This window comes from Lepisosteus oculatus, chromosome 10, assembly GCF_040954835.1.
Source record: "Lepisosteus oculatus isolate fLepOcu1 chromosome 10, fLepOcu1.hap2, whole genome shotgun sequence".
Lineage (NCBI taxonomy): Eukaryota > Metazoa > Chordata > Actinopteri > Semionotiformes > Lepisosteidae > Lepisosteus > Lepisosteus oculatus.
Genome location: NC_090705.1, coordinates 19,965,463 through 19,991,622, shown reverse-complemented (window position 1 = coordinate 19,991,622; position 26,160 = coordinate 19,965,463). Strand labels below are relative to the sequence as shown.

At 41.1% G+C, this 26,160-nt stretch overlaps 1 protein-coding gene across 4 annotated transcripts in view; it reads left to right on the top strand.

The window, feature by feature from the left end:
* Nucleotides 1-665: 665 nt before the first annotated feature.
* Nucleotides 666-26,160, top strand: part of LOC102697172 (chondroitin sulfate proteoglycan 5) — a 42,301-nt gene continuing 16,806 nt past the window's right edge. Inside the window, exons 1-2 of one of the 4 annotated variants that reach the window (XM_006635686.3) lie at nucleotides 666-1,503; nucleotides 15,115-16,105. In XM_006635686.3, the coding sequence (XP_006635749.3) occupies nucleotides 1,407-1,503; nucleotides 15,115-16,105 (1,088 nt within the window). In that variant the 5' untranslated portion in view covers nucleotides 666-1,406. The remainder of the gene's footprint in view (nucleotides 1,504-15,114; nucleotides 16,106-26,160) is intronic. The other 3 variants (XM_015357126.2, XM_015357127.2, XM_015357128.2) reach the window with 3 other exon arrangements.

Genomic DNA, 26,160 nt, shown 5'->3' with positions numbered 1-26,160 from the left:
AAGGGTGGGGGCTGATAAATAACATTAGATTCTAATGAAAGACTTTTTTTTTCTTAAAATTTATTTACCTTGCAGTGTCCCGGTTGTACCATCAAACTGGTGTCCCTTTGTGATGGGGATGTTCTGCCGAGACTGGAGGAATTGCCTCTCATTCTCAGGCTTCTCTGTGGGCACTGCTGCTGCTAACCTCGCAGTCCTGCGCTGCCCAGACACTTGTTCGGCGCGCATTCCTCCAGCCTCTCTGTGCCGGAGTACGGTGGGGATGCGAACGGTGCCCAAGCTGCCCAGCTCCCGGGCTCCGCTGCAATTCATCACCTCTCAGGGGACCCTTTCAGAGCCGCTCGCAACGCTGATCATCTCGCAGTAACCCTTCTTTTTCTATTCGAAATTCTGTCAGTTTCAGGTCTTAGCCAAGTCGCCCCTTTCCGCACCCCTTAACCTTCCGTATGAAAAATACAATTTATCACCGGAGTTTCCCCAACCCCACATTTTAGATTTTTTATGGCATTTTTTTCCTTTTTAATAGTGTTAACAATAAAAAGCCTTACCACATGTTTGCCCCTCTCTGCTTAATTGTTTAATCAAAACGTAGCGGACGGGGGAGTAGGTATCGTAGACGATGAGGAATCGAGACGAGATTAGTACTGTTTTTTATGGTGGGAGAGGGCTAAAAACAAGTTTAAAAAGTGATCTCTCATAATATTTTATGAACATTCTGCTTCAGTTTACTGTATTTTTGAACAAACCCCCATGCTTACACCCGATCACATAAATAGCGACGCTCTAGTCCACCTTTAACCACCCAGCACACACACCGCCACGCCGCAGCCGCCGAAGATTATAAACCGATTATTGCATTACTGTCTCTCCCAGGGCGGCGGTCAAAAAGCGATCGAGTGAGGGACCGTGAAGCCTGCGCACCAGGACGATATCCAATTGAGTCAATTGAATAGCAGTTTATTTAAAAAAAAAGGTGGGAGGAGAGAAGAGAAGAAAAAGAGGGGGGGAGAGAGAATGATCATTTTCTGAGCAGATCCCATCAGGGGGCTGAGGAAGCAGTTGATGTCGCTTGGTAGTGGTTGATGTAGCGGCACTGCTGACTCCCTCTCTTACTGTTCTGGACTCCGGACCAGAGTGGGCGTCTGTAAAATAGTGTACACAACTGTTATACGATGGAACCGTAACGAAGCCGGGTTTAGTGAATAGATACTGAAAACACTAAAAGACAACGAACACCTCTCCCAGCCAGTGGATTAACCATGGGGGACCGCCGAGGACATTTATAACGTAGGAAAACGCAAAAGGATATACCAATTGGAATAATTCGACAAGAAATTTTACATTGTCTATAGAAGGGGGAAGGCCTTTTTTTTCTTTTCTTTTTTTACACAGCTGAGGACGCAAGAATGGAAGGCTGTCAGACACGGCTTTGCAGTGGGTGCTGGAGATTTGTGCTGTGGTCCGGCTTTATCATTCTGCACTTGGTTCCCTTGTGCGCACATGGTAAGACGCCGGTTTATTCATTTAACATCCACTCGTAAACAGGGTCACAGACCCCCACACCGCACTCGGAGGGAAAGAGCCTCCTGTCATGTGCAGGAGCCCTCTTCTGCCCGCTCCTCGGCTCCTCTCTCCACTAGTGCCGTATCACAGAGCTTATGCGCTGAAGACCGTGTAGCGCCGGGACATGCTGTCGGAATGTAGGTTAAACGCCATATAGGGATTTAGAGATTAACTCGGGATGTTATCTTTTGTTTTGTCTCCTGTTTTGAAGTGGACTTTACGATGATGATAATAATAACAATAACAAAATAATAATAATAATAATAATAATAATAATAATAATAATAATAACAACAACAACATTAATAATAAACAATTCTCCTCCTCCCAGTGTCTTCCTTAACGGGTCCAATGTATACTCGCATTTAGACATTTTTCAAAGCAAAAGGAAAGTGTAACTCCAGAAAGGGTTCTTTTAGCATGTAATACATATTGTGTAAGCCAAGACCCACAAAAATACTATTTTCGAAGACAATCATTTCACAAAATATGTTAAAGTAAAAAAAACATTTTTACAATTATTATTTTTTTCGAGAGGGGTGACACTTGCGGCTCCAGTTTAAAGTCCTTACCCCACCTGTCCACTCTGTGCATCGCAGCAGAGGTAGGCGTTACGGAGCGAAGCGGGGGGACTCGCAGCAGGCGGTGGAAGGTGCGCTCGGTGCAGCTGGAGTCCATAGCTATGCGGGAGCGCCACAAAAGCGGGATTAGGGCCGCGGTGCTGTGTGAATTATTCATACGTGTCCACGGTGAAATCAGCACACACAGGGGCAGGGACTGGAGGGTTACTGGGCAGATTGCAAATGCCACCACTGTCCCTTTTTTCCTCGGTTCCCCCTGCATTTCTTTCCTTCCTTTCTTATTGTTGACTTGCGTGCAAGGCGACATGTGATTTTATGAGACTGTGGTTGCATTTTTGGTTGTCAGCTCTTTATCAAGATTAGTGTGTCAGATTTTTTTATTATTATTGGACAGTAATGGTTATGCTTGGTTGAGGTTTATGTAGTGTATGTGTTGATTAGAAACAGCTTCTGTTTGTGCTAAGCAGACTAGCAATTTACACGCCCTCATGCGTCTTGGTTCTTGGTGAGACTCTACAGTACATCGCAGTTTACAGATAAAATGATGGTATTGCTTGGACGCGTCTGTAACCGGCTTTCAGTGACCCGCTTGGATCCGGCGAGGCAGTGGGCTCTAAAGGCACCAGACAAAGCTCCACTCCGGGTTGGTGCGCTACGGTCCAACCGGCGCAGAGCTCGATTCCTTTAAATCGCCGCCTAGCAACAGAGCCGGCGGGCGTGTGTAGGGAGAGGGGGAAAGCATCAAGGTCTGTGTGACAGCAAACACTGACAAGGCGAGAGAGAGAGAAAAAAAAACATCTGTTTCCACTGGACTGTCAATAAACAGCTACATAAAAGAAGGGGGGAAATCCAGTCACAAAATGCTGTAGATGAAGCGTTTGTGGTTGTTTTTTTCATGGCATAAATTAAGTGACAGAGGGTTAAGGGTTATAGGTAAATCTCACGTGGAGTCACATGAACAAAACGTCACCCTGTTCTTCACACTGAACTAACCATATCAGACTTTTGGTATTCCAGTTCCCTGTGGTTTTCATTCACACTCTTCATCTCTGAGGCCATACTCTCCCTAAGCCTCATTTCCTACATCTACTTTGAACTGGATGTGAAACATATTGAGGTTAATAACGGCCACGTCCATGTGTACAAGGGCAAACGTCTTCCAGAGCTAATCGAAAGGAAGAGCCCAGCTCTGTTTGATCCTGGTTACCTGTGAGCTCCAAGCATGCAGATCACCACTGTTTGACTCCAGATAACTTGTCAGCACCAAACCACTTGTCCTCTAATGCAACAGAGGTTTACACTGTCTAAATATCAGAGGGCTGATGTACAGTAGTTCACGTAGGCAGCTGCGTCAGCATGCGTAGGCTGCAAAGGAACAAGTAAAGGTTTATTCCATGCTGAAAAGAGAAGAAAAGAAACACAACGTTTTGGCTGTGAAGCCTTCTTCAGGTGTCACACCTAAAGAAGGCTTCACAGCCAAAATGTTGTGTTTCTTTTCTTCTCTTTTCAGCATAGAATAACAATGTACTTGTTCCTAAATATCAGAGGGCTGTGGTGCCACCTCTGTAACTCACTCAGCATTTCCAGGGGTCCATTAAAAAGTTAGAGGGGCTATGTGAAGCACCAGAATTTGACTTGCTTTTTTTGGTGAAAGACACTTCATCTGTGCTAGTGTTAGATTTCATATGCCTGAAGTTTTGCAATAGAAACGCCATTTTAAACAGCATCTTCAATGGAAGGCAATCTTTTTAAACTGAATTATTCTGGTATTGGACTGCTAAGCAATGTAAAATCATTTTTAAAAGTGTAATCAATTATCTTACAGGATTAGTTTTGAGGGAACTCTTATAAAGAAGAGTTCAACCCTTGTGAAAGATCTCCTTGCAAAACAACTGCAGCAATCTTAAGGCATGGTGGAAACAGACTGGGCGGGTAACATTTTGGAACTGTATTTCTTTCCTGAATTGTTCCAGCTGATATGGTCATAAAAGTGAGTGCGTCTAACTTCAGGCCCCAATGTCCACTGTGAAAGCCAAAAGAATCTTTCTACACAGTAGTGAGAAACCCATAGAGTGGTGCCGTCTCCCATTTTGAGTCAGGCTTCACTCAGACACAACTCAGACAGGCAACACATCAGAGGAATAATAAAAGGGGGTTAGAATATAGTGTGTAGGGCATGTCTCTTGAGCTGTTCAGGGAATGTGCAGCACTCAACATGTTATGAACTTTGCACAAAGTGGGTTATTACATCACAACACTTCATTTTCAAATACGGCTTATCCAATTCAGGGTCATGGTGGCACAGAGCATGTCCCAGGATGCACTGGGCACAGGGCAGGTACACTCTGCATGGAAATGTCAGTTCATCGCATGCGCACACTTACACCAGGGACAATTTTATAGAATTTGATTAACTTACCAGCATGTCTTTGGACAGTGGGAGGAAATCAGAGCACCCAGAGGAAACCTGAGAGAACATGCAAACCATACAGATAGCACCCCAGCAATTGAACCCAGGACCCCAGTACTGCAAGTGCCACTATACCATGTGTCACTGGGTTATCATTTAAAACATTTACTATTACCACAAGTTTACACCTGTTTCTTCTTTTAATTATCATAAAGAATATGATAGATGCATAAACAAGAGGCTTTTTTAAGAGAACTATTGGCAGATTAAATGTTTTTCATAGCATGGAGACTTTGGATTTTCAATTTTTTTAAACGATCGCCTAACATAGTGTTTCAGAAAACAGTGCAGGAACATAGCTCTGAGTGTAAATTGGACAAACCCAGTTGAACATTACCAACAAGGATGTGAGAAATTCTCCTTGTTTGTCATTTTTTACACAGTATTTAAAAATAAAATGATTATCTGATTATCAAGTATAATAACAGTTGAATAAACCTCATTGGGTTATTACACATTAATAGCACTGCAATTCAATACACCATAGAGTATCTATAATAAAGGAATTACATTGTGAGTAATAATGAAAGCATACTTTTGATTTTATGTGTATTGCCCTATTTTGTAAGATGACTAAGCTTAGGGAATCGTATATTAATTCATTATGAGGCTAGTCTCATTGTTTTCACTTGCTTGATTTTGGTATGAAAAGGAGAAGAACTTCTTTCCTTTGACAGCAAACGTGATGTTAATTTGGATGATATCTGACTTCAGGCTTTTAAAATGGAGCTGTTAGAAAGGCATTCCTGAGGCTGAGCTTAGGAGCTGCCAAGTGAGACACATCTATATTTTGTGTTTACTCTTGAGCAGTTTAAGAGTAGAGCTGTTCTTTGGGAAGTTTAGTTTTCTCACCTATCACTTCTAAATCAGGAAAGAGCAGCTTGCTGAAGATTTATTTTTGGAACAGTTCTTCACTTTATCTGTTGGTGTTTACTGTTACTGAGAAATTTATGGATGAGCCGTTTTCATTCCTCAGAGTTATTCTGAAGAAATAACACAGCCTTTGACTAACTGTAGTGTTTTCATTGTCTCTTGGCTCGCCTTGGTGGATAATAAACATTCCCCAAAGCTTTGTCAGTGCAGAAGAATGGTACAACATAAAAAACAGGCTTCACTTACACTGGTTTGAAACTCTCTATTACTGTGCAAATATGCGCTATATTGGTCAGACAACTCATGTTTAGATGAATGCTGCAGACGTGTCTATAACAAACTGTTTTACACAAAGCAATATGAACTTTAGTGGGGCAGTTTATTTTTATCATATTTTTTTTCTCACACTTTAAATGACTTATTTTTGCTTTTTTTGTAAATAAGCACATACAGTAGTCCTATAAAAGTCCTGTTTTCTGTCTGTGGACAGCTACGCTTGTCAGCAGCCTTTTCACTACAAAAAAGCCCTCTGAGTCCCAGCAGTTTCCAAACATATTGGGTCTCTCTAACAGCTTTCAAGGTTTTCTCTCAACCCTAAAGTCACCCCTAGACAATGCTTACTGCCTCGTGTCTTGACATTTACAACACAAGAAGCTGGCCAGGGTTCTACTTGGATTAGAAAAAGGCCTTCAAGAATGATTGTATTTAGAACACAGCAGGAGAAGATATATTTGTATCCCTGCTTTCTTGCTCTCCTCAAAGGGCCCATCTTGTTAATTAAACTCATTTCTAAACTTCACTGACTTTTTGCATCCCTACAAACTTTAAACTGTGAGGGCATCCGAGCAATTGCAGTACTACACACTGCAGCCAAATAAATAGTTGCATTTGCTTCTCTTTCCCATGATAAAGAAATGAAACACAGTTTTTTAATCATTTTCAGGGAAATGATTCTGGTCAGCAAGTTTCTCTGATTACTTAAAGGGTTGTGTACAAATATGCACATAAAACTGTGTGTTTAAAGGCAAGTGCACAAAACATTAACTGAAGTGGACTTTCCTCACTCTGAGGAAATAACCTGAGTCTATATTACTCAGGTTATTTTAATTCTGTTATACTGTATAAGCAAGATCCACAGGATTATTTATCCCAATAAAACTGTCAATATCTCCCCTTTCACAGGGCAGCCTGCCAGATCAAAGGGCTCAATGGGGAACCTCTGCTCTTAGTCTAGGACTTGGTTGGTTTCCTCCATCAGTGTAAATACAAGCCACAGGTTAACTGACTTTTGTAATATTTGCTATGAGTGAGCCCTGGTATAAGAGTGTCTGTGTGTGTCCTGCACTGACTAGTGATCTGTCCAGGGTCTGCCTTGTGTCCAGTGCTTCCCAGGATAGACTCCAGGCCAACTGGATAATCAGTTACTGACATGATGAATATGCACATGAATATGATGAATGTGATACAAGATGAATATGGTTAGTGGCCTTAATTGGAGGAGACAAAGGATGTGTTTGGTGCTCTTAGCTCAATACATCACTCCCAGATGTCCATAAGAATTGCCTGAAATGTAATGTCTAGGTAGAAGATGCATTTACCTCCTTGAACTTACATTTAGCCTTTAGAAAAATGTGAAAAGTGTAGACAAGTCTAGACTTACTAAAAGTGCATGTTGCACTCTTGGAACAAGAGAGTTAGATGACTGGCCATTTATCATTACTGCTAAACTGGACAAGAAACATGTAATCAGTCGCCTAAGGTACAAGGCATCGTAGAGAGCAAGGAACTGTATTTAATAAAGAATGTATTACTGACCTGAGACAAACATTTTTTTACAAATATGACTGAAAATAACTGTTGCACACTGTGATGTCTCAGGGTACTAACAAATTATATGTGCTAAAATGTACTTTTGGCCATTAAACAAATATATGTTGCTGGAAAAAAGATCTAGAAGGCTTTAGATTTCTCAATCTGGCCCCTGAAAACTTCCCTTAATTCATTTTGCAAAGCTATTTCTCACTTCTGCATTTAATACACCGTCTAGTGGAGCTGCTGGTGCATAATTATTTTCAGAATTCTTAGCCCCACTGTAAATCATATAATCAATAAATGATTAAGATCTGTAATTATTAGCCTTTAAATTAATAACTCTTATCCATCTGTTAAAAATTATTAGAACTTAGACTCCACCTTGCTCAGTAATTATTGGCCAATATCTTACTTTTAGTACAATTTTTAGCACAAAGCTACCAGAATGGGCTGTATACAAATAAGCTGTATGAGTCTTCACAGTATGGGTTCAGATTGAAGCAGAGTAAAGAAACATCTCGTTAGGATTACTAATGGTCTACCGATGGCTTCTGATTCTTTTGCTCCATTCTTGTCTTACTGAATCTACTTACAGTACTACCTTTAATACTGTTGATCATACAAGCTCACTTAATGAAGGTCATTCATGTTAATAATGCTCTGGTTTAACTATAATTGACGTAAAACAATTTGTCATCATTGGGCATTGTTCTGCCTCTAGAAAGTTGGTCACATCTGGCATCCATCAAATCACTGTTTTTATCCATCAGCTTTCATTTCTATATTGATGACTTTCAGATTTATTTTTATTAAAGGTTTATGATTTATTAAGACTTATGACAAATCTCAGTCATCCTTGTCAGACTGCTTAGATTCTATTAAAAAATTGATGCAAAAAATGTTTTACATCTGAACTATGACAAGACTGGAACTATGCTGATTGGGTTGCCTTGTCAGGTCCACTAATGTGTCAACCTTAATTTGACTACAGATGGTCCTGAAATCAGTCCATGTTCTTAGGTTAGAAATCTTAGTGCTGATCCACATTTAGCATATGAAACTCATGTAAACAATGTTCTGAGAATGTCTTCTTTTCATCTTTGCATTATTATTCATATTTACAAATCACAAATCTTCCAGTCCGATGAACAGAAGTCAATGCATTCTTTCATCATTTTCAGGATTGATTATTGCAATGCAGGGCTTGCTGCTGTATACAGACATGTTTATAACAAGTTGCGGCATGTTCAGAACTCACCTTCTCAGATCTTAACTGAAATTAAACTCATGGGCATATTATACCTCTTTTTGCTTTTAGTATTATTTTGACCCTCATTGCAAAGATTAAGATTTGGACATCCTGGAATAACATGTTGAGTGGCATGGTGGCACAATGGTTAGATCTGCTGTCTCACAGTGCTGGAACCCTAAGCTCAATTCCTGGGGTGCTATTTGTGTGGATGTGTTTGTGGAATCTACATCCTGGTAGGTTAATTGGCTTCTGGGAAAACTGGCTCTGGTGTGAGTGTGTGCGTGTTAATGTCTGTGTGTGCCCTGTGATGGACTGGCGTCCCACTCTGGGTGGAACCTGCCTTGTATCCTTTGCTTTCTGGGATGGGCTCTGGCTCCCAGCAGACCTGTACTGAATAAATTGGTTAGACAATGGATGGATGGAAATAGCATGTTTTAGCTCTAACGTTTGCTCATTTTTGTAAATGATTGATGCAAATGTATTGTTATCTTGCATCCTGTGCCAAATGGAAAAAAACAAAAAACCTGGAGAGTATGAGACCACTATGAAATCTTTGCTTACTTATATTTATTTTGGTCAAGGGCAGTTTGATTTGTTCCCAGAAATGATTGGAAATTATTCCCATGGGGGAATATGCTTTGTTTTTCTGTAAGCTCCTCCATCAAAGGAAAATTTGGAAGGTGCATGGAAAACATCTGTAGGATTTTGAGGCCAAATACCTTACAGATTCCAACATATATTGTCTAGGACTCCTCTGAGAAACCCTGCATTTCCCCTGAAAAGGGAGCCATACAGGACTTGAGTGTGTATTTGTCAATGTGGCAACAACCTCTGAGAGCTTAGATCTTCAAACGAAAGTAACATGTGAGTAACAGTGTGCAGACCTCCACAATGTACAGTAAATGCCTTTTGTTATTAACCAGAGGAGGGAAGACTTGTGTCAGTGACTTTTGCTGTTCTCCTGGTACCTTAGTCCCCAGAGTCCCCCCTTCTGTCCGTCAGTAGAGAGCAGCTGCTTCATGCCTGTTCTTCATCTGCAACAAACAGAGCTCTGATGGAGCAGCTGTAATTGAACTCAATGGAAAGCGACCTGTCACACAACATTATAATCTGTAGGCTGTCTAGAGAGTGGAGTGGAACTTCATGCCTGCCTGGGATTGGAGCTACAACAAAGACCCAACACTGGAGAGACCATGGCAGGACATTCAGCCCTCCTCCTGGACCTCCCTGAACCAAGGAGGTCGTTTATATAACTAATCTGGCAGGAGCAAGTGACCCTCATTAGAACCCATAGAGATGCTCTCCTGGCAGAGGGGATGTCACTGACTCATCGCTAGAGTCTCCTTCATTACCACTGGCATGTGTCCACTTGTCATTAGCATTGCAGAAAACGTGTTTCAGTCTTAATACTGTGGCCATGGGTGGGCTGTATGAGCACTTCAGAAAGATGAGCTAAATTTAAATGTTTGCTTGGCATACACACTTGGTTATATAATGATACATTATCGTTAGGTGTGCCCACAAAAGCTCTTCTATCTCAGCCAGATCTCTAGCATTTGCTTGTGTTTTGGCTGTTTATCTGAAATCAACTGTGTCTACTTTGACTCTGCCAATACAGTCTCTGTAGAATTTTGTGGAATAAGGTTGTGGGAACATTGGATATCTCCCCAGTCTGCATTTTGGGGTTTTTTGTTGGCCTGGTATTAATCTGTATCCCTAGGAGATTTTTATATAGTATATCACAGTACATGCACAATAGTATCCAAGGATCTTTGTTAGTTTAAAACTAAACATAAAAATAGAATCCCACAACGCAATACATTGTATACAACACAGTTATTGTACTGTTATGCATCCTAGGGACATTAAAAAGTAGGTAAGGTCTATCTCCAGTGCATTCCTCCTTTTCCAAGAAATTACTGTAGAAGTAGTTGAGTTAATAAATGGAAAAGAGAGCATAAAAGATATTATGAAAATGATAAATGATATAACGAAAATAATGTTTGCTTTTTAAACAGCATAACAATGTAAAGTATCAGCACAGATCAGCATTACAATGTATAGTATGCCTCATTTAAATTCTACATTGTCCTCTCTTAAAAACGTTCAGAGCCACCTGGCTTAAGTCAATCAATCAATCAATCAAAGTTTATTTATCAAATGCACAACATTACAGCATGCAGCTGTAGTTGCTGGCAATGAAATGTAGTTTCTACAAGCTTACCGGGGGGGAGGGGTAAAAATCACTAAATTAAGGTGATAAAATAAGGTTACATTATAATAGATAATAATGTAATAGAAATTGAATAAAATAAACTCAGCCAAAACTCAATATAAATAGACCTGCTATGTGTCCATGGTTTATGCAATATAGTATGTCTAAGTAGTGCAGTATGCACAATACAGTGAAAACTGTATGTCCATGTAGGCATTACAGGTGATTTGCTAAAGGAACTGCAGGTTGGCTGTTCAGCAGTCTTATTGCCTGGAGGTAGAAGCTGTTCCGTAGTCTGTTGGACTATTCATATATTATGGTATTGCATTGGAGGTTTATGCTAAAACTGCAAGGTGTAAGTGGGATTTCCGACCACTTCGGTACCATTTACCAGACGGTAGGAGAGAAAACAGTTTGTGACTGGGATGACTGGGGTCCTTGAGAATGGACCTGGCCTTCTTGAGTAGCTGAGTAGATATCCTGGATGTTTGGTAGCTCACAGCCGGTAATGAGCTGCGCTGACTTCACCACCCTCTCCAGTACTTTGCAATCCCGGGCAGAGCAGTTCTATACACATCCAGTATTACACTGCTGTGGTTTGGCCACTGCTTTGCTAGATGCACTGATTGTGTCAGAGACGCCCATATAGAGTTAATGCTTATCACTGCCCTTTCTCTAAATATTCCAGTTTGAAAATGTATTCAATAAAAATGGCATTTAAATGAACAGCTTTGGTTGCATATGCATTTAAAGGAGAAGACTTCATGAGCATAGAGTAAAAATTGTTTTACCAAATGTGTTATGGGATGACGTTCACATGACAAGAGTCACAAGGCAAGCTTATATAATCAATCAACAATCTCAGAAAATGAGACAGACACAGCAAGAGTTTTAAGAACTATTGCAATCCTAAGAGGGATGTGGATAATATATTTTTAACAATAGAACATATTTCTACTGCACTCAAAATTTCAGGTAAGTATTGTATCATTACTACCTACCATCATTACCTGTTTACAGCTGTGGCTGTTGACAACTCAGAGGGTAATATTGTTTATTACTATAATGGAGAACTGTCTTTAAAAATGCAGGCTTACCTTTTTAGGCACTTTTTTCAGAACATCACACCAAATCCAATAATACAAAAGTATTCAGACTCCAGCCACACATAAAAGGGTAAGGGCCAAAAACTGACATGGAGTTTGGACACGGGGTTATATTTCTTCTAAATGTTTTTACACACGTTCAAGAATATACACTTACAGAAATGCTTTCAGAGGAAGATCTGAAAAGTACATTAAGCCTTTGTCCCAAGGGAACGGAGTTGTGGAAGGTGGCTGAATGATAGCTCTCCAACAGGCAAAGTGGACCAGCTCTGCAGACTGTGAGGCAAGCTCTTTACACAATAAAGGCATAATAAATTACAAGGCTATAATAAGTATGTATAGTATGCACATCTCTTTAAATAGGTATAGTAATGCAGCTGTAAGTTAAAAAACAAAGAGTGCTCTTGATTTGATCCGTTTTTTGTGAAAATTAAGGGACCTTCCTTTGATTGGTGGATCAATGGATCAGTACGGTGATGATCCCAGAGGATTTCATATCACTATGGTGGCAGACAAGAAGACATTTGTGTCATCTGCAGTGAGGAGACAGGGCATCTGTTGAGTGAGACATAGTGGTTGATGAGCTCTGTGGGATGAATAAACTGGGTGGTGACAGCTGCAGAGGTTCCTGCTTCCAGACAGCTTAGCGCAGAATAGGAACGATCACACTGTCTGTTATGTTAAACCGGTTCGACTTGTGCATTTTCCTGCCTTTGTCACCTGTTAAGCAGGGCTTCTACTTTCAACATCAAGGTGATGCTCAAAGGCGCTCCGTATAGCTCTGCCGGCAGAAATAAGCCTCTGATGTTCTTGTATTTATTTGACATGCAAGGACAAATTGACAGAATCAATTTTCATATTAAATAAACGAAAGGCGGAATTAGACTAATAACTCTCATTATTAGTCACATTTTTCCTTGCTTTGCAGTCAGGCAGTCCCCCTGGAGTCAGTCTAAAACTACACAGGAATCTTCTGCATGCTGGATGCACACTCTGCCAAGCGTGCGAAAACGTTTGTGCTGTGATCAGCATTGCAAATGAAAATCATTAATATGCAATTTTGTGCATTTCTCCCCTCCGCCATGAGAATATGAAAACCATCACTAGATCTGATGTTTCTTAGCAGTTCAGGAGCAGAATAAACTGTCTTTAAATGAACATTGGAAAATATCAGTGACAACGTTTGGACAAAGGCGATCCACTAATGAGGTTTTAAAAATATGTATCTATTTTTCTGTAATTTACTGTGAGTATTATCTTAATTTAGTTGCACTATGGGCGAAAATGGCTTTTGGACAGCTTTTAACATTTGAGAATTAATCCAGCCAGGAAGTCAAGACAATGAGTGTGTAATTAAAAAAGAAACAGAAATTATACAAATGTGAATGCATGAGTTTGTCACATGTGCTGTGATTGTGGGTCTTTGTTAGTGTGTCAGTGTGTGTGTTCACTTTTTTATCCTATATCCAGTTCAGGGTGTCAAGAAGAACAGACCACTGAGGAGCTGTTAACTGGCTACAGCTCATCTGATATAAACAATAAAAGAACCAATTCTGTTGTTTCTCTTCAGGCCAGCACAGCTCCAACACTCAGTCGTAAATCTTAATCCTAATCCCAGATCTTTGCCATCAAACTGCATTAGTAAATTATTATCATTAATCCACATCTTGCAAGCAGCTTTATAAAGATACTAAGAGACAAAAATGGGCACATATGATTAACCCCTGTCAAAGACGATTAAGGATTATTTGTTTCCTATTTTGTATTTTTTATTGTAAAGCATTAGTACAACAGCTACGTTCCTCTCTTAAAGTCAGTGCAGGGGCAGTTTGCTAATTTGTTTCATTAATCATCATCATCATCATCATTATCATTATTATTATTAAAAAGACAAGTCAATTTCAAAAGAATGTTAGCCTTCAAGGACAGTCTTGATTACACTTGGATTGACACCTTTAATATGCATTTAATTGGTTCTGCTTTTATCGGTTCTCATCTTGGTGGCTCTTAGATTCTGGGTTTGATTCTAGACTGGAACTTCTTCTGTGTGGAGTTTTGGATTGCACACTCCATTTTAACGTTAGCTGGTCCACCTTAGTCCCACCTTCCAAAGACATGCGTACTAGGTTAATTAGTGTCTCTACATTGTCTCAGTGCATTTGTGTCCTGCAACACACTGGCATGCCATCTACAGCATGGACCTATCTTTAGACCTATGTTTGTCTGGTTAGGCTTCAGCTCACCACAGCTCTATAGGATTATGTTGCTATGGAAATGACTGAATGGATGGCGTTTTTCACTATGCCATTAAATGTAACAGTTTATTTGAACAGCAGCACATCATGTCCAGTTTTTTAGAATGAAAGCTTTAGGCTTCTGTGATTGCTCTCTCATTAATATCATAGGGCAGACTTCATCTTTAGGATTGAAATGTTCTATTATTTATGCTGATCTCAGTCCAAATATAAGCAAGTAACAAACCAGAGGAAGCCTTTCACAACATCATGCTCATGAGATTAATATTAATTCATTTGTCGTTTTTTGAAAGATTACAGACAATATCAACAATGTGGATGAGCAGTGTATTTTAAGACAATGTGTTAATAAATTATAAATGGAAGCAATTACCCTTCTAATATCTGATCTGTGCAAAAGGTTAACTAGAAGTTATTAATTCATGAATACTCTATAAAGTTTGTTGTGTGTATATAGTGTTATTTGCAATCTATTTATTCTAGGTGTTATTTGCCACCTGTTTTCAGCCGAAAATGCACTTGTGGTATTTGTGTCCCCAAGCACTCTTTTGCTGTTAACCTAAAGAGGTCTGTAGCCTGACATTGTCAATTCCATCCTGGAGATTGACATATCTGACATATCTGAATGCAATTCTGACCTCAGTGGTTATCTAGACTCCAGCATTTTCCAGTCAAGCCTACATGATGTGTGTACTGTATATATAATATATAGACAGTCTTATCCAATGTAGCACAGCAGTGGTAATCAAATTCCAGTTACCTTTCAATAGATCTGCTGGCCTTCTTAACGGTTTAATCAGTCGATCATTTTTGACTGGTTTAATCAGTTAAATCATTTTAATATTCCAGGAGCTTGCTGCACTAAATCTGACCTGCGCTGGAACAGATTGTCTTATGTAGTATCCATCTGCCTTCTCCTGAAAGGAGGTTGGTTGGAGCGTGGCATGGCTAAAGTCCTGCAGCTAATGTGGCATGTTTCCATTGCAGGCCTCTCCCTGGAGGGCAATGCCACTCAGACGGCCAGCAAGGCTAATGGCTCCTCTCTGTGTGTGGGATGCCAGGGAAGTGTGGATGCTGCCAGGGAGAGTGAGCTGGTGGCTCCGGTGACTGGCTCTGCCAAGCCCTTTGCGTTGGCCCTGCGGAGCTCCCGGCGTCCTAGAGAGGGCCGGGAGGATCTGGGGAGTGGGGATGGTGGGTTCGGAGTTCTGGGAGAAAGTGCCACTACCGCCCCCCTTAGCCAAGGTGGGGGAACAGCATCACCAGGCCTAACCGAGATCAGCCCCGACTCGGCAGAGAAGGACCACCTACTGGAGGTGCAGCCGGGGGGAGGGTTGCCCACAGTGCCCAGTTCTGAGATCCTGTTGGACTTTAAGGGGCAGGACGAGGAGGTCAAGCTCTTGCACACTGACCAACCCTGGCAGGGAGCTAAGGGGGATGTGGATTTCACTGTCCTCTTTGAACAACAGTCCACCTCTCCTCCTGCCCGGCCCCCCTCCACCACCCCCCGCGACATCCTTACTGTAGAATACTACGACCCCTCGGCCCACGCCCGGGAACTCCAGACGCCATCCCCCGAGCCGGCCGCACATGAGCTGCAGGGCCAGCCCACCTCCTGGTCCCTGCCTGACGGCTATGACTACCTCACGCCCTACGAGGAAAGCTACTCCACCACTGAGCTCTACCCCGACGAGGACCAGTTCACCACGGTGGACCTGCAGGACGAGAACGACCCCAGCCCGCCCCCCTCCCCCTCTCCCTCTCCCAGCACCGGGCCCCCCGAGGACATGCTCCCCAGCGGGGCTGAAGAGGTGGAGTCTCCTGCCATGCCGGGCGTCCCAGGAGCAGCCAACGCCACGGAATGCCGGGTGGGCTACGTGCGGCACAACGCCACCTGCCGCTCGCTCTGTGACTTCTTCCCCAGCTACTGCTTCAACGGGGGCCAGTGCTACCTGGTGGAGGGCACAGGCGTCTTCTGCAGGTAAGGGCACAGCAGCGTGTGGCAGCATCCCTGCCAGAGATAGAGACAACCCGTCACGCGCCTGATTCACAGACACCACACAGCACACGAGCACAGGAACATCTTGGAGCTGAAAATGGCTCTAGTGAAGGACTAGAGGGATGCATTGCAATCTTTTAGCAACAAAAACAATCAGTTGCAGCTGACGAGCTCGCTGGAGATACAGTACATGTCGCTTACTGACATATATTTGTGTCATTTCGGCATTACAATCGTTCTGGAAGACAGCAGCTGAAATCCACAAGTCCATCATATGAAGATCTTTTTTTTTAAATAATGCCGTCAGTTCCATGTGCATGATGACATTTAAAAATCTCAAAAATGCGTAAAAGCTTTTTTTACAGATATTGGTCTGAGTGGTATGTCAAGCAGCATCATAATCAATCAGTTTCAATCATATATAGTATAGCACTTCTCTGTGCCAAGCATCCTCAAGGTACTTCATTTAAATTATACATTAAAACACAGTACAGTGTACAGAATATTTAATAAAAACACATACAGTATAATTGGGACATTTAAAGAAAGGCATAGATTAAGAATTAAAGGGCATTGAAAACATATGACTCAACTTCTCTCCTTTTTTGGAATTTCAGAAGATCTCCAGCTTTGATCTCTGTGATTAATAAATCTGCTTACAATTAATTAATTTGCATTTATTTAGAAGTGGGAGATTTAAAGTTAGGTTCATGTGGATTCTATAGGACTTCTGCAACTGTCATGAATAGAGTGGATTCATGTGTTAGAAGCACTTACCGTAGTTCATGGTGGATTGAACTCACCGTTCTTGTCTCTGCCTTTTGTTCCTACTAGCTTTCAAAAACAAGTTCTGGTGAATTGAGAACAGCTTATTTTCTGGTGCTGTACACTTACACTGGAAGCCACGTTTCGAGCTCTTGAGCCAAATATGTTTGAAAGCTGCAATGCTGAAATTTGAGCACTACAGGAAATCACACAGTGTGAGCACAAAGCGTTGGTCCTACAATAAATGTGTCTGTGGTATGTCCTACAGAGTCACACAGGGGTGCAGTTTAAGAATCTCCTTGATAGCAATGTAACCTGCAGAGTTTTCAGGTCCTTTTTAAAAGGATGTTCATTACTACGCCAAACTATGTTATGCATTAAAATGCCCCTTTCCACTAGTCCTCACCGAGAGTGCTTTGTAATGCACAGGATTATGTCTAGTTGATTCGGGGTTGGGACCCTAGCTATCTGCCAGGTTCTCCGGTTTCCTCCCACCCTCCAAAGACATACTGGTACGTTGACTGCCTTCTGGGAATATTGGCCCTGGCGTGAATGTGTGCTTGTTTGTGTCTGCGTGTGCCCTGTGATGGACTGGCGTCCTGTCCAGGGTGTTTCCCGCCTTGTGCCTGTTGCCGGCCAGTCTAGGCTCCGGCCCCCCTGCGAGGCTGTATTGGATAAAGGGGTGAGAAAATGGATGGATGGAGTTTTGGATATCTATCTTCTGGCCTTTGGCGTTGTAGCGCCCTGTACCACCCCAGGTGGGGAATAGCCAAAGCCTTAAAACAGAGTCTGAGAGATGACAGCTTGACGTGACAGTAAAGGAAAAGCAAGATTGCTTTAATGGGAAGAGGTAGTTGGAGCATGGGTATAAAAAATAGATGACTTCCTGAGCTCACAATCTCATTTAGCACTCTGCTGTCCTAATAACCCTTTATAAACAAGTTTACAATTCAGGTCAGTAAACTAGAGTCAGAAGGAGAGTCACTATTTTGTACACCTACTCCAGATAGAACACAGCAGGATTGTCATTTGTCATTGTCATCGTCATCCTGTAAAGAGCTTTGAGAAGCCACCTTTAAAGGCGCTATATAAAATAAAGTTTACTATTATTATTATTATTGTGTTGTGTGAGCTGAGCTGGATCATCTGCATCCAGAATATAAGAGCGTTTCACCCCTCGAGCTCTGCGTTTTCTTACTTGAACTGATTAGATTGTTTTGTGGATACCAAGAGAGGAAATGTCCTACAATCTATCACTGCAAATCACATCCAATCAGATAGCTAAAACAGACAGATTGCAAGATAAAAAAAATCCAAACTTGACAGTATAGCAGTGCTAGAAAATCACTGCATTTGTACCCTCTTTGCTCTGACTTTAATACCAACATAACTTGTAGAGCTCAGCAGACTACACAGCAGAAGAGACATGAACTGCACCCATCACCCCATTCTCACAGAGCAAGGATACTGCAGGGTCATGTGGAGAGAATCTGCGAGTATGTGAGAGTGTATGTTTAATGTGATGATTGCACCAGTACCGTTCTAGTCCTCGAAATGCGTGGCTCCATGGAAACCAAAATACAGCCCTCTTATCTACTTATCTGAGCCTCTCTTTTGCTCTGTGTCTAACAACATAATCAGTTCAACAAGATTCAGCATTCTCATCAGCACCAACAGCTGCTCAAGAACAACTTTGATTGTAATACAGCCATCTTTCTCAAACTCAGATTCAAAGAGCTTTATTGATACAACTGAGGAATTTGTGACTACTGCAATAACAATTAGTTAACATTTACAATGGTATTGTTACAATGGTATTTATATTTTTTCACTTTTTTGCTCTCTCTAGTAAAACCCTCTTTTTATGCCATTTCAAATTTTCTGTAAAATATAGATCATTTGGGGATTCTGAAACATTTACATCTTCTTGGTGAAGTCCCAACTCTTGTAAGCCATAATTGCAACAGTATACAGTGTACAGTCTTACTGCTACTACTGTTGTTTCTGCCATTCCTGAACACTGTATACCCCAGTTATACTATATTCTTGCACCCCATCACTCTCTCGTAGTCAGTATTATGCTGTTATAAGCATGACATAATATATAATAACTAATACAGATGCTTCTAATTTTTACATTTCATTCCAAATAATTCCATAATTTCAACATAAACAGTTAAAGGTGTTAATACTCATACCAGTATTGAGTACTGAGAACAAGACACTCTATCCCATAACCCTCACTGCATCAGTGGAGAAGAGCTCTACAGTGTTCACTAAGTCTGCCTGCATCCACCACAATGAAGCACAAATAGCTCTTCCTGAACTCTTACCAATGAGTGAGGGCTTTGCTTGCCTGTGTGAGGAGGGTAACTGCTGCTGGGTCAGAAATAAGATACAGAATCCAGAGGAGAACACTGCGTTACAGTCACAGCCAGTCCTGCATGTCCTGAATGAGAAACCAGTGTGTTGTGAAATTAGTATTTACTTGTGCTCATTGTACCAATGACACTGTGTAGTGCATATGGGAAAGTGGGCGATATTTATTGAGAGTCAGAGCAGGGGAAATCCAATAAAATTCCAATAAAACTGTGATGGCAGTATGCAGTTATGCCTGCACCTCAATTATAGTATCCCCTGAGAAAATAAAATCAACAAAAGATGTGAATGAACCTGCCCAGTCATATGAAGCTGATTCCCTGGCTTCTTTCAAGAAACAGCTGAATAAGATCCTTGGATCAAGCTACTAAGTACCAAGTGGACCAGATATGTCAAATGGCCTCCTCTTATTTTTAACTATTATTGTGTTCTTATGGACGGGCTTTCAATTGTATTTTCCTTCATAATAATAATTATTTACACTTATATACCCCTTTCTGGACACTGCATTCAAAGCGCTTTACAGAGTTTTTGGGAGATTATTGGGAGGCCATAATTGGTAAAGTGCTGGCCCCACTAACACCTCTTCCAGCAGCAACCTTAGTTTTTCCCAGGAGGTCTCCCATCCAGGTACTGACCAGGCTCACACCTGCTGAGCTTCAGTGGGCTTCCAGTTGTGAGTTACAGGGTAAATATCCTGCAAATAATAATTAGGTAGGCTGCTGGGAGATGGCAAATATCCTGAGGAATATTCAGTATCTCTGGGTGTGGATGAATGGGTAAGTTTTGGTGTGGCTTTGTAAACATAGACAACAGAGGGAAAAGATGGCCTCCGGAAAGCCCTTGAAAGCTATTCTCAGCTATTCCTTGAAAGCATCAGCAGGTAAGACAGTGGCTCGAGAGCCCCAGGCACATAGTGTGATCAGAAGATCGGAGTCCTGGGGTGTACTGGTGCACTACGTAAAGGAGATCTAAATCAGAGAGAAGTCGAAGGAGGAACACAGAGGTGCTATTGGATATTTGGAAATGGAGATCAGCAGTAAGAAGCAGGAGGGATTGAGAGAGGGGAGTGAGGAGGAGAGGGAGAGTTAGAAAGAGACGTAGTACAAATGACAGAGGGAGTGTGTTTTTAAGAGGGGGAGGAGGGCCAGTCGCTGCATTACTCATCCTTTCCTGAAAAGGAGGGGGGTAATGGAGAAGACAAGACGTTCTGCCCCCCTCCTCACGCACCCAGCTCCTGCTCAGACCCCGGTCCCTCCACGCCGACAGACAGCACCCTGCACAGGAGCACCTCTCCTAGACGAGAACCTGCCACGCAGCCCACATTGTTTCCACCCAGCTGCTTCTTTTCCTTCCAGACGTGCTAAACATGTGTCTCGTTTCTCCACCAGACTTTGTCAGTGGCAAACCGACAAAAGATGAAGTGCTGTTTGTGCATCAGCTTTCTCAAGGTTCCAGGATGCCTTGATGTCTGTAGTTTTGTGCTGTTGCTCAGCAGCGAGATTGGTGGTAATCCGGGCAGAGATGTATAGTGCCTTTATACTGCCAGCACTAATTCTGATGACTTTTCCATCATTTCCAGCACTCGGTCATACGGATAAAAGAAAGACCCCTAAAAGTGAAGTTTTTAATGGCTGTGTTCTCAGCGACACGCACATTCACAGCAGCTTTGTAAAGGGAGGAGAAAGGACTCCGACACATACCTGGCTGAGTGGAGTAACCTTTGGCAGAGAAAACATTCATATTTGTTAGTGCAGTTTATACACAGGATGTGTCTCTGCACTGACAGTAAAAAAAAAATTCTGCTGAGGGGAGAGGGGGAGGGTGATCTGGCTTTTTTGAGTCAGAAGTTGGCAATGTGATTTTTCAAAGCCTCTCCTGAAACGAAGTGGAGAACTCCAACATAATGTTTTTATGCCTGTGACCAGTTTTTTTAATTATTTCTCCAGCTATATCATTTGTCTTGCTAGATTTTCACCTTACAAGTTTGAATACTCTTTCGACAAAAGCAGGAAAAACTTCTGATCTGAAACAAAAATATTTTTTAAATCCCCAGAAATATTTTTTGTACTGCATATGTTTAACATGTCAAACTCTAGAACAAAAGATGACAACTTGTAAAAAAGAAGTAAAATGGGAGTATTTTTTTTTACTTTAAACATAGTTTGGGAAGATTGATAGTCACTAATTTTGTGTTATGAAAAGTAATTGCAAAAGTAATGGTTCAATAGATTTTCCACTTAACTGAAGTAGTTTGTAACTGCTGTTCACATATTAGATTCCTTTGAGTACAGCCTGAACATTGTTGCACACGCACCAGTCTCCTTTTCAACTATAAAAAAATTAACGATAGTTATTAACCTGGACAAGACAAATGAGCCTTGTTATAAAGCTTATGACTTTGTTCATGTTATTTATTCATTCTTTATATCTAACTTTGGTTTATTGTATTATTCCTGGTCGTTTAGAAAACAGGAAGCTTCAATCTGTTCTCTGTTTTTCCTTTTCATTCTGGAAATATAAAGAGAAAAAACAGCCACAAAAATTAATTGACTCAGCTCGGCAGTGTCTGCCAGCGTGGAAAGAAAATGATTTCATCCAGACTGGGCTGATATTCTTGATGTGTGTGTGTTGGTGTTTAAGATGAGAGCAGCTTGATTTAATTACAGGGAGTTGCTGATTGTGCAGTGCAATGACACTTGGGCTCTCTTGAGCCCTCACTTAAGGAGAGTCAAATCAAACTGCACATCACTTGCAGCCACAGAGGGCTAAGGCCAGGGGCCATTTCCATATCCCAGAGGCCCCTGTGTGAGCAGAGCCTGGAGATCACCAGCCAATACTGTTCGCTAATCATGATTATGCAGTACTACCCATGCATGCAGATAGCAAAGCATCAGCTAGTCTGATAATCGCTGGAAAGGTGCCATGTACTGTAGGTCTCCATTAGGTTTGTCAGATGTATCATGGGATTCTGAAACAGTGATTATGATTTTACATTTACATTTATACAGTCCACCTCTCTCTGTATATTTCTCAATCTTTTTTCTTGAAGTTTTTAAAACGATGCAGTTAAAGACCACCCATAGTACTGTGGTCCCACCTGCCAACTTTTTCACACAAATGGTCATTAATTAATTTACCATTCTGTCAAAGATTTCTTTAAATAATTATGGAGGGGTGCATTCTGCAGCAAGGAATATACCTTAGTCATATCAGGTGTGTGAGAGTTGGTGTCCGAATTTGGGCTGTTATTTTTAAATTATATATCTACTTCTCTCATAGTCATTAGTGAGTGATTTGAATCACCTGTTCACTCCTGTGCTCTGTAGTTAGAATCACCTGTCTTTTTGTATCCAAATGATCTCTTTTGGGCACCTTTTGAAGTTATATTCATCTATCCCCTAGTTCAAGAAAAACTTATTTGTATCCATGTACTGTAAATAATTTTCAGATAATGCAATTCATATTTAAAATGACCTTTTCCTTGTTTTCAATCGGACCTGCACATTAAAAATATTATTCCCTGCCTTCAGAACCACAACATTGTGGTAAAAACAGTCTTTAGTCAGTGAGGCTGCAGCCCCGCAGGACTCCAGCACAAGACTGTTTATCAGTGGTCTAGACTCTGTATCTTTTGCAGAAGGAGGACAGTACCAATGTCTCCTGAAACAGAAAAGCAATTAGTTGGATACAACTTCAGACTTCTGTTTAGTCATTCACTGGTCTGCGTTAACTTTGTTTTTTTTTGTAAAAATCAGTGAGCTGATTCAATGAATTCCTAATCCTGCTTTTTTGCAGGGATCAATATATAAAGAGGGTAAATAGGGTACTTCGACAGAGGGAGTTAACTGAACTAATTGTCTGTCCTCTGTGGATAATAGCAAATTCTACAGAAACCAAGAGAATTTACACATTTCTGTTAGGATTTGTCTGCCCACGAGATGTAGTGTTGTGGACCTTGATTTATGTCACAGTTCTGTCCACAGATTTTCTTACCAATGAATAAGATGGATTAAAGATGGATTTAAAAAAGATGCCTGGACATTGACAGACCCCTACAGTGCCATATCACCCCTTCCCCCACTTCGCATGGCCACCCATGGGACCATCTGTCCTGCCTGTGGTTCCAGACATGTCCCGTAATCACTTGGAGAGGTTAACTCCATGAACTGCCCCCCTGCTGCCAAACAATGCTGTAAATGAAGGGCAATCTCCTGGTATCTGAGATGCCAGCCAGCTCCTGTGTGCCCATCATACAGAACGCCTACACATGAGTGTTTACATGGCTAACTCTGCAACAGACTGTGATTTGGATCTTCTATATTGCCAAGCCTTTCCTCTGCATTTTTATTTTTTTCACTTTTTCTTTGCTTTCCCCCCTAGTTTTAGGAATAGATATTATTTTAGAATAATAATAACTTCATAACTGTGTATACAGGCAGTTGTTAAAGGGAATAGTGAACAGAGCTCTGAATTGCAACCTTTGTGGGTTTAAATCCCAGCATTTCTATTATGTCCTTGAAAAGGTACTCAAATCTACCAAGACATTGTCCAGCTGTATACGTTTAAGTGAGGGTGTAAGGGTGGAAATGTACGTATATTCAATCATTTTGACTAAAAGCAACAGCCACATATATTAATTAATACTAGAAGAAATAAGTTGAGCCTCACATATTTTAATATTGAAATGTTTTGTTAAATGTTGTTTTACACCAGTGCTGCATATTTAAGGGTACTACACTATGTATGTATGCTGGCCCTCAGGAGGTTGTGCTGATGATTTCTTTTAATTAACAAACTGCTGTGGGGGCATATGAGTGAAAAGGGGGCCCAAGGTGATCTGCATTCTTATGAAAACCGGTTGATGCAGTGGCTCACACAGGATTTGAATTTTTTACTGAAGAAAATAAAGCTTGTTGTTTTTGGAATACAGACCACTGAGTTTGAGTCTACACTAGCTCCATTTCACCCAGAGCGTTTTTCAATGTATTCCATTTCTCCCCTTCATAAATAAATGAACAGAGCTTTTGTTTATGAAAGCCTTTCATGTTTTCTTTTGTTATTATTTATGCCTCCTGAATGACTCATATGTATGGCTAATTTTCTTCATCATTGACCAAAGCCACAGGCTGCCTTGGTGTCCCATCTAAATGACGGTGTACACTTAAAAACCCAGATTAGGCAAAACTTGACACAAGCTATAAGGCACAAAAATGTTGATGCATGTGTCTTCGGTGTTGTGCACACAGGCGGGACTATACATGTGTCACTGTGGTACTGACCGATCCATTAAAAATATCCACACCAGGGTTCTGTTTTAACAGCTACCAGCCAAGGAACTAGATGCTGTAGTGATGCCCGTGCCCTTAAAGATGAAAATATTTCAGTGATGCCTGTTCTGCCAGTGTTGCTGTGTACTGAGGGCTCATTTACAGCTCTTTGATTGCTTGTTTTTCTTGGCTCATTTTTCATTGATAGTTTCTGCTCAGAATTCCAAATAGACAAAATAGAAATGATAAAAAAACTATTGAAATTAATTAAAAAAATAACACTTAGCATGCCACATGTTACGGCTGTGATCCAAGATGATTACACACAAATCCATCTACCAGCCATGGTTTTGGAGTGTTTTTGCATTTCAGGTTTTGTAGTAAAAAACAGGAAGTAATACTTATTTTTATTATTAGATAAGCTGGAGCATATGCGGCAGAGATTCTCACAATATCTTATTAACCCTTCAAGACAACAGTTCCTCACCAATTGTAGAGTGTCTGTAAAGACCAGGATTTTGTTACTGCTGTTGCACAGACAATTGTCACCAGCCCAAATGGCACTAGGCCATCTTTTCAAGCACAGAAGCTGTAGTGCTTTGGTACATCAAAAATAACCTGACACAGAAGGGACCATGAGGAAGCTGGTGCAACAGCATACAACATGCTAGAAAACATTTATCATCCACAGAGAATCAGAGGGCTCAAGTGGAAACTACATGGAAGTGTATTCAAAACCAACAACAGGAGGCACTTCCTTACCGAAAGGATTATGGGAGTCTGAACCAAGCTCAGCCATATTGTTGAAACCGATACCCTGGCATCTTTCAAGAAATGGCTGGATGAGATCCTGGAAAAACTGAGTACCAGCTAATGGCCTCCTCTAGTTGGTAACCATTTTATGTTTTGAAAAGGAACAAGCTGCTCTGCCCTGTTCCTGTTCCTGCTATTAACTGCAGACCTGCCTTGTAATTTCTCTCAGATGTCCCGAGAAACAGGATAAACAGGGCTGGGGGATGAGTGGCTAAACTCTGTGTGGTCAAACAGCCACAGAAGCACGATCAGATAGTCCAGAAAGTAGAGCTTAGTGTAGACGTCTCTTCGTGAGGCTTCCATTTGACTTGGCTATCTTTGTGTGTAATGTTTGTAATTACAGCACTTATTTATGCTGAAGGAGTGTGTGTGTGTGTGTGTGTGTGTGTGTGTGTGTGTGTGTGCAGAATTAAAAAGAATAAATTAAGTGTCACAATATGTAATAATAATAATTAACCACAGCTAAAAGCAGGGTTCATTAAGGGGTTTGTATGAACATTGTGTTATTCAGAAAGAGTTTGGTGTTCTGTAGTTCTGTTTTATACCAAGAGCCTCAGCCATTAGAACCATAGTGACAAGTGATTGAGTTGAGAATTCTGCACACGGGAAACCTTTTTTGGGAGTGTAAGGCACAGTGCACCTAAGAGACACTAAACAGATGGCAGACTAATTACTTGTGCCAGAGGTTTGCGAAGTTCTGAATTCTGTGTAATTACTTTGCAATTTCCGCTTAATTTAGGATCATTTGCAGACTTGACTAGTTTACTTCCAATACCAGTATCTGTGTCATTGATATAAATAATCTGTTCT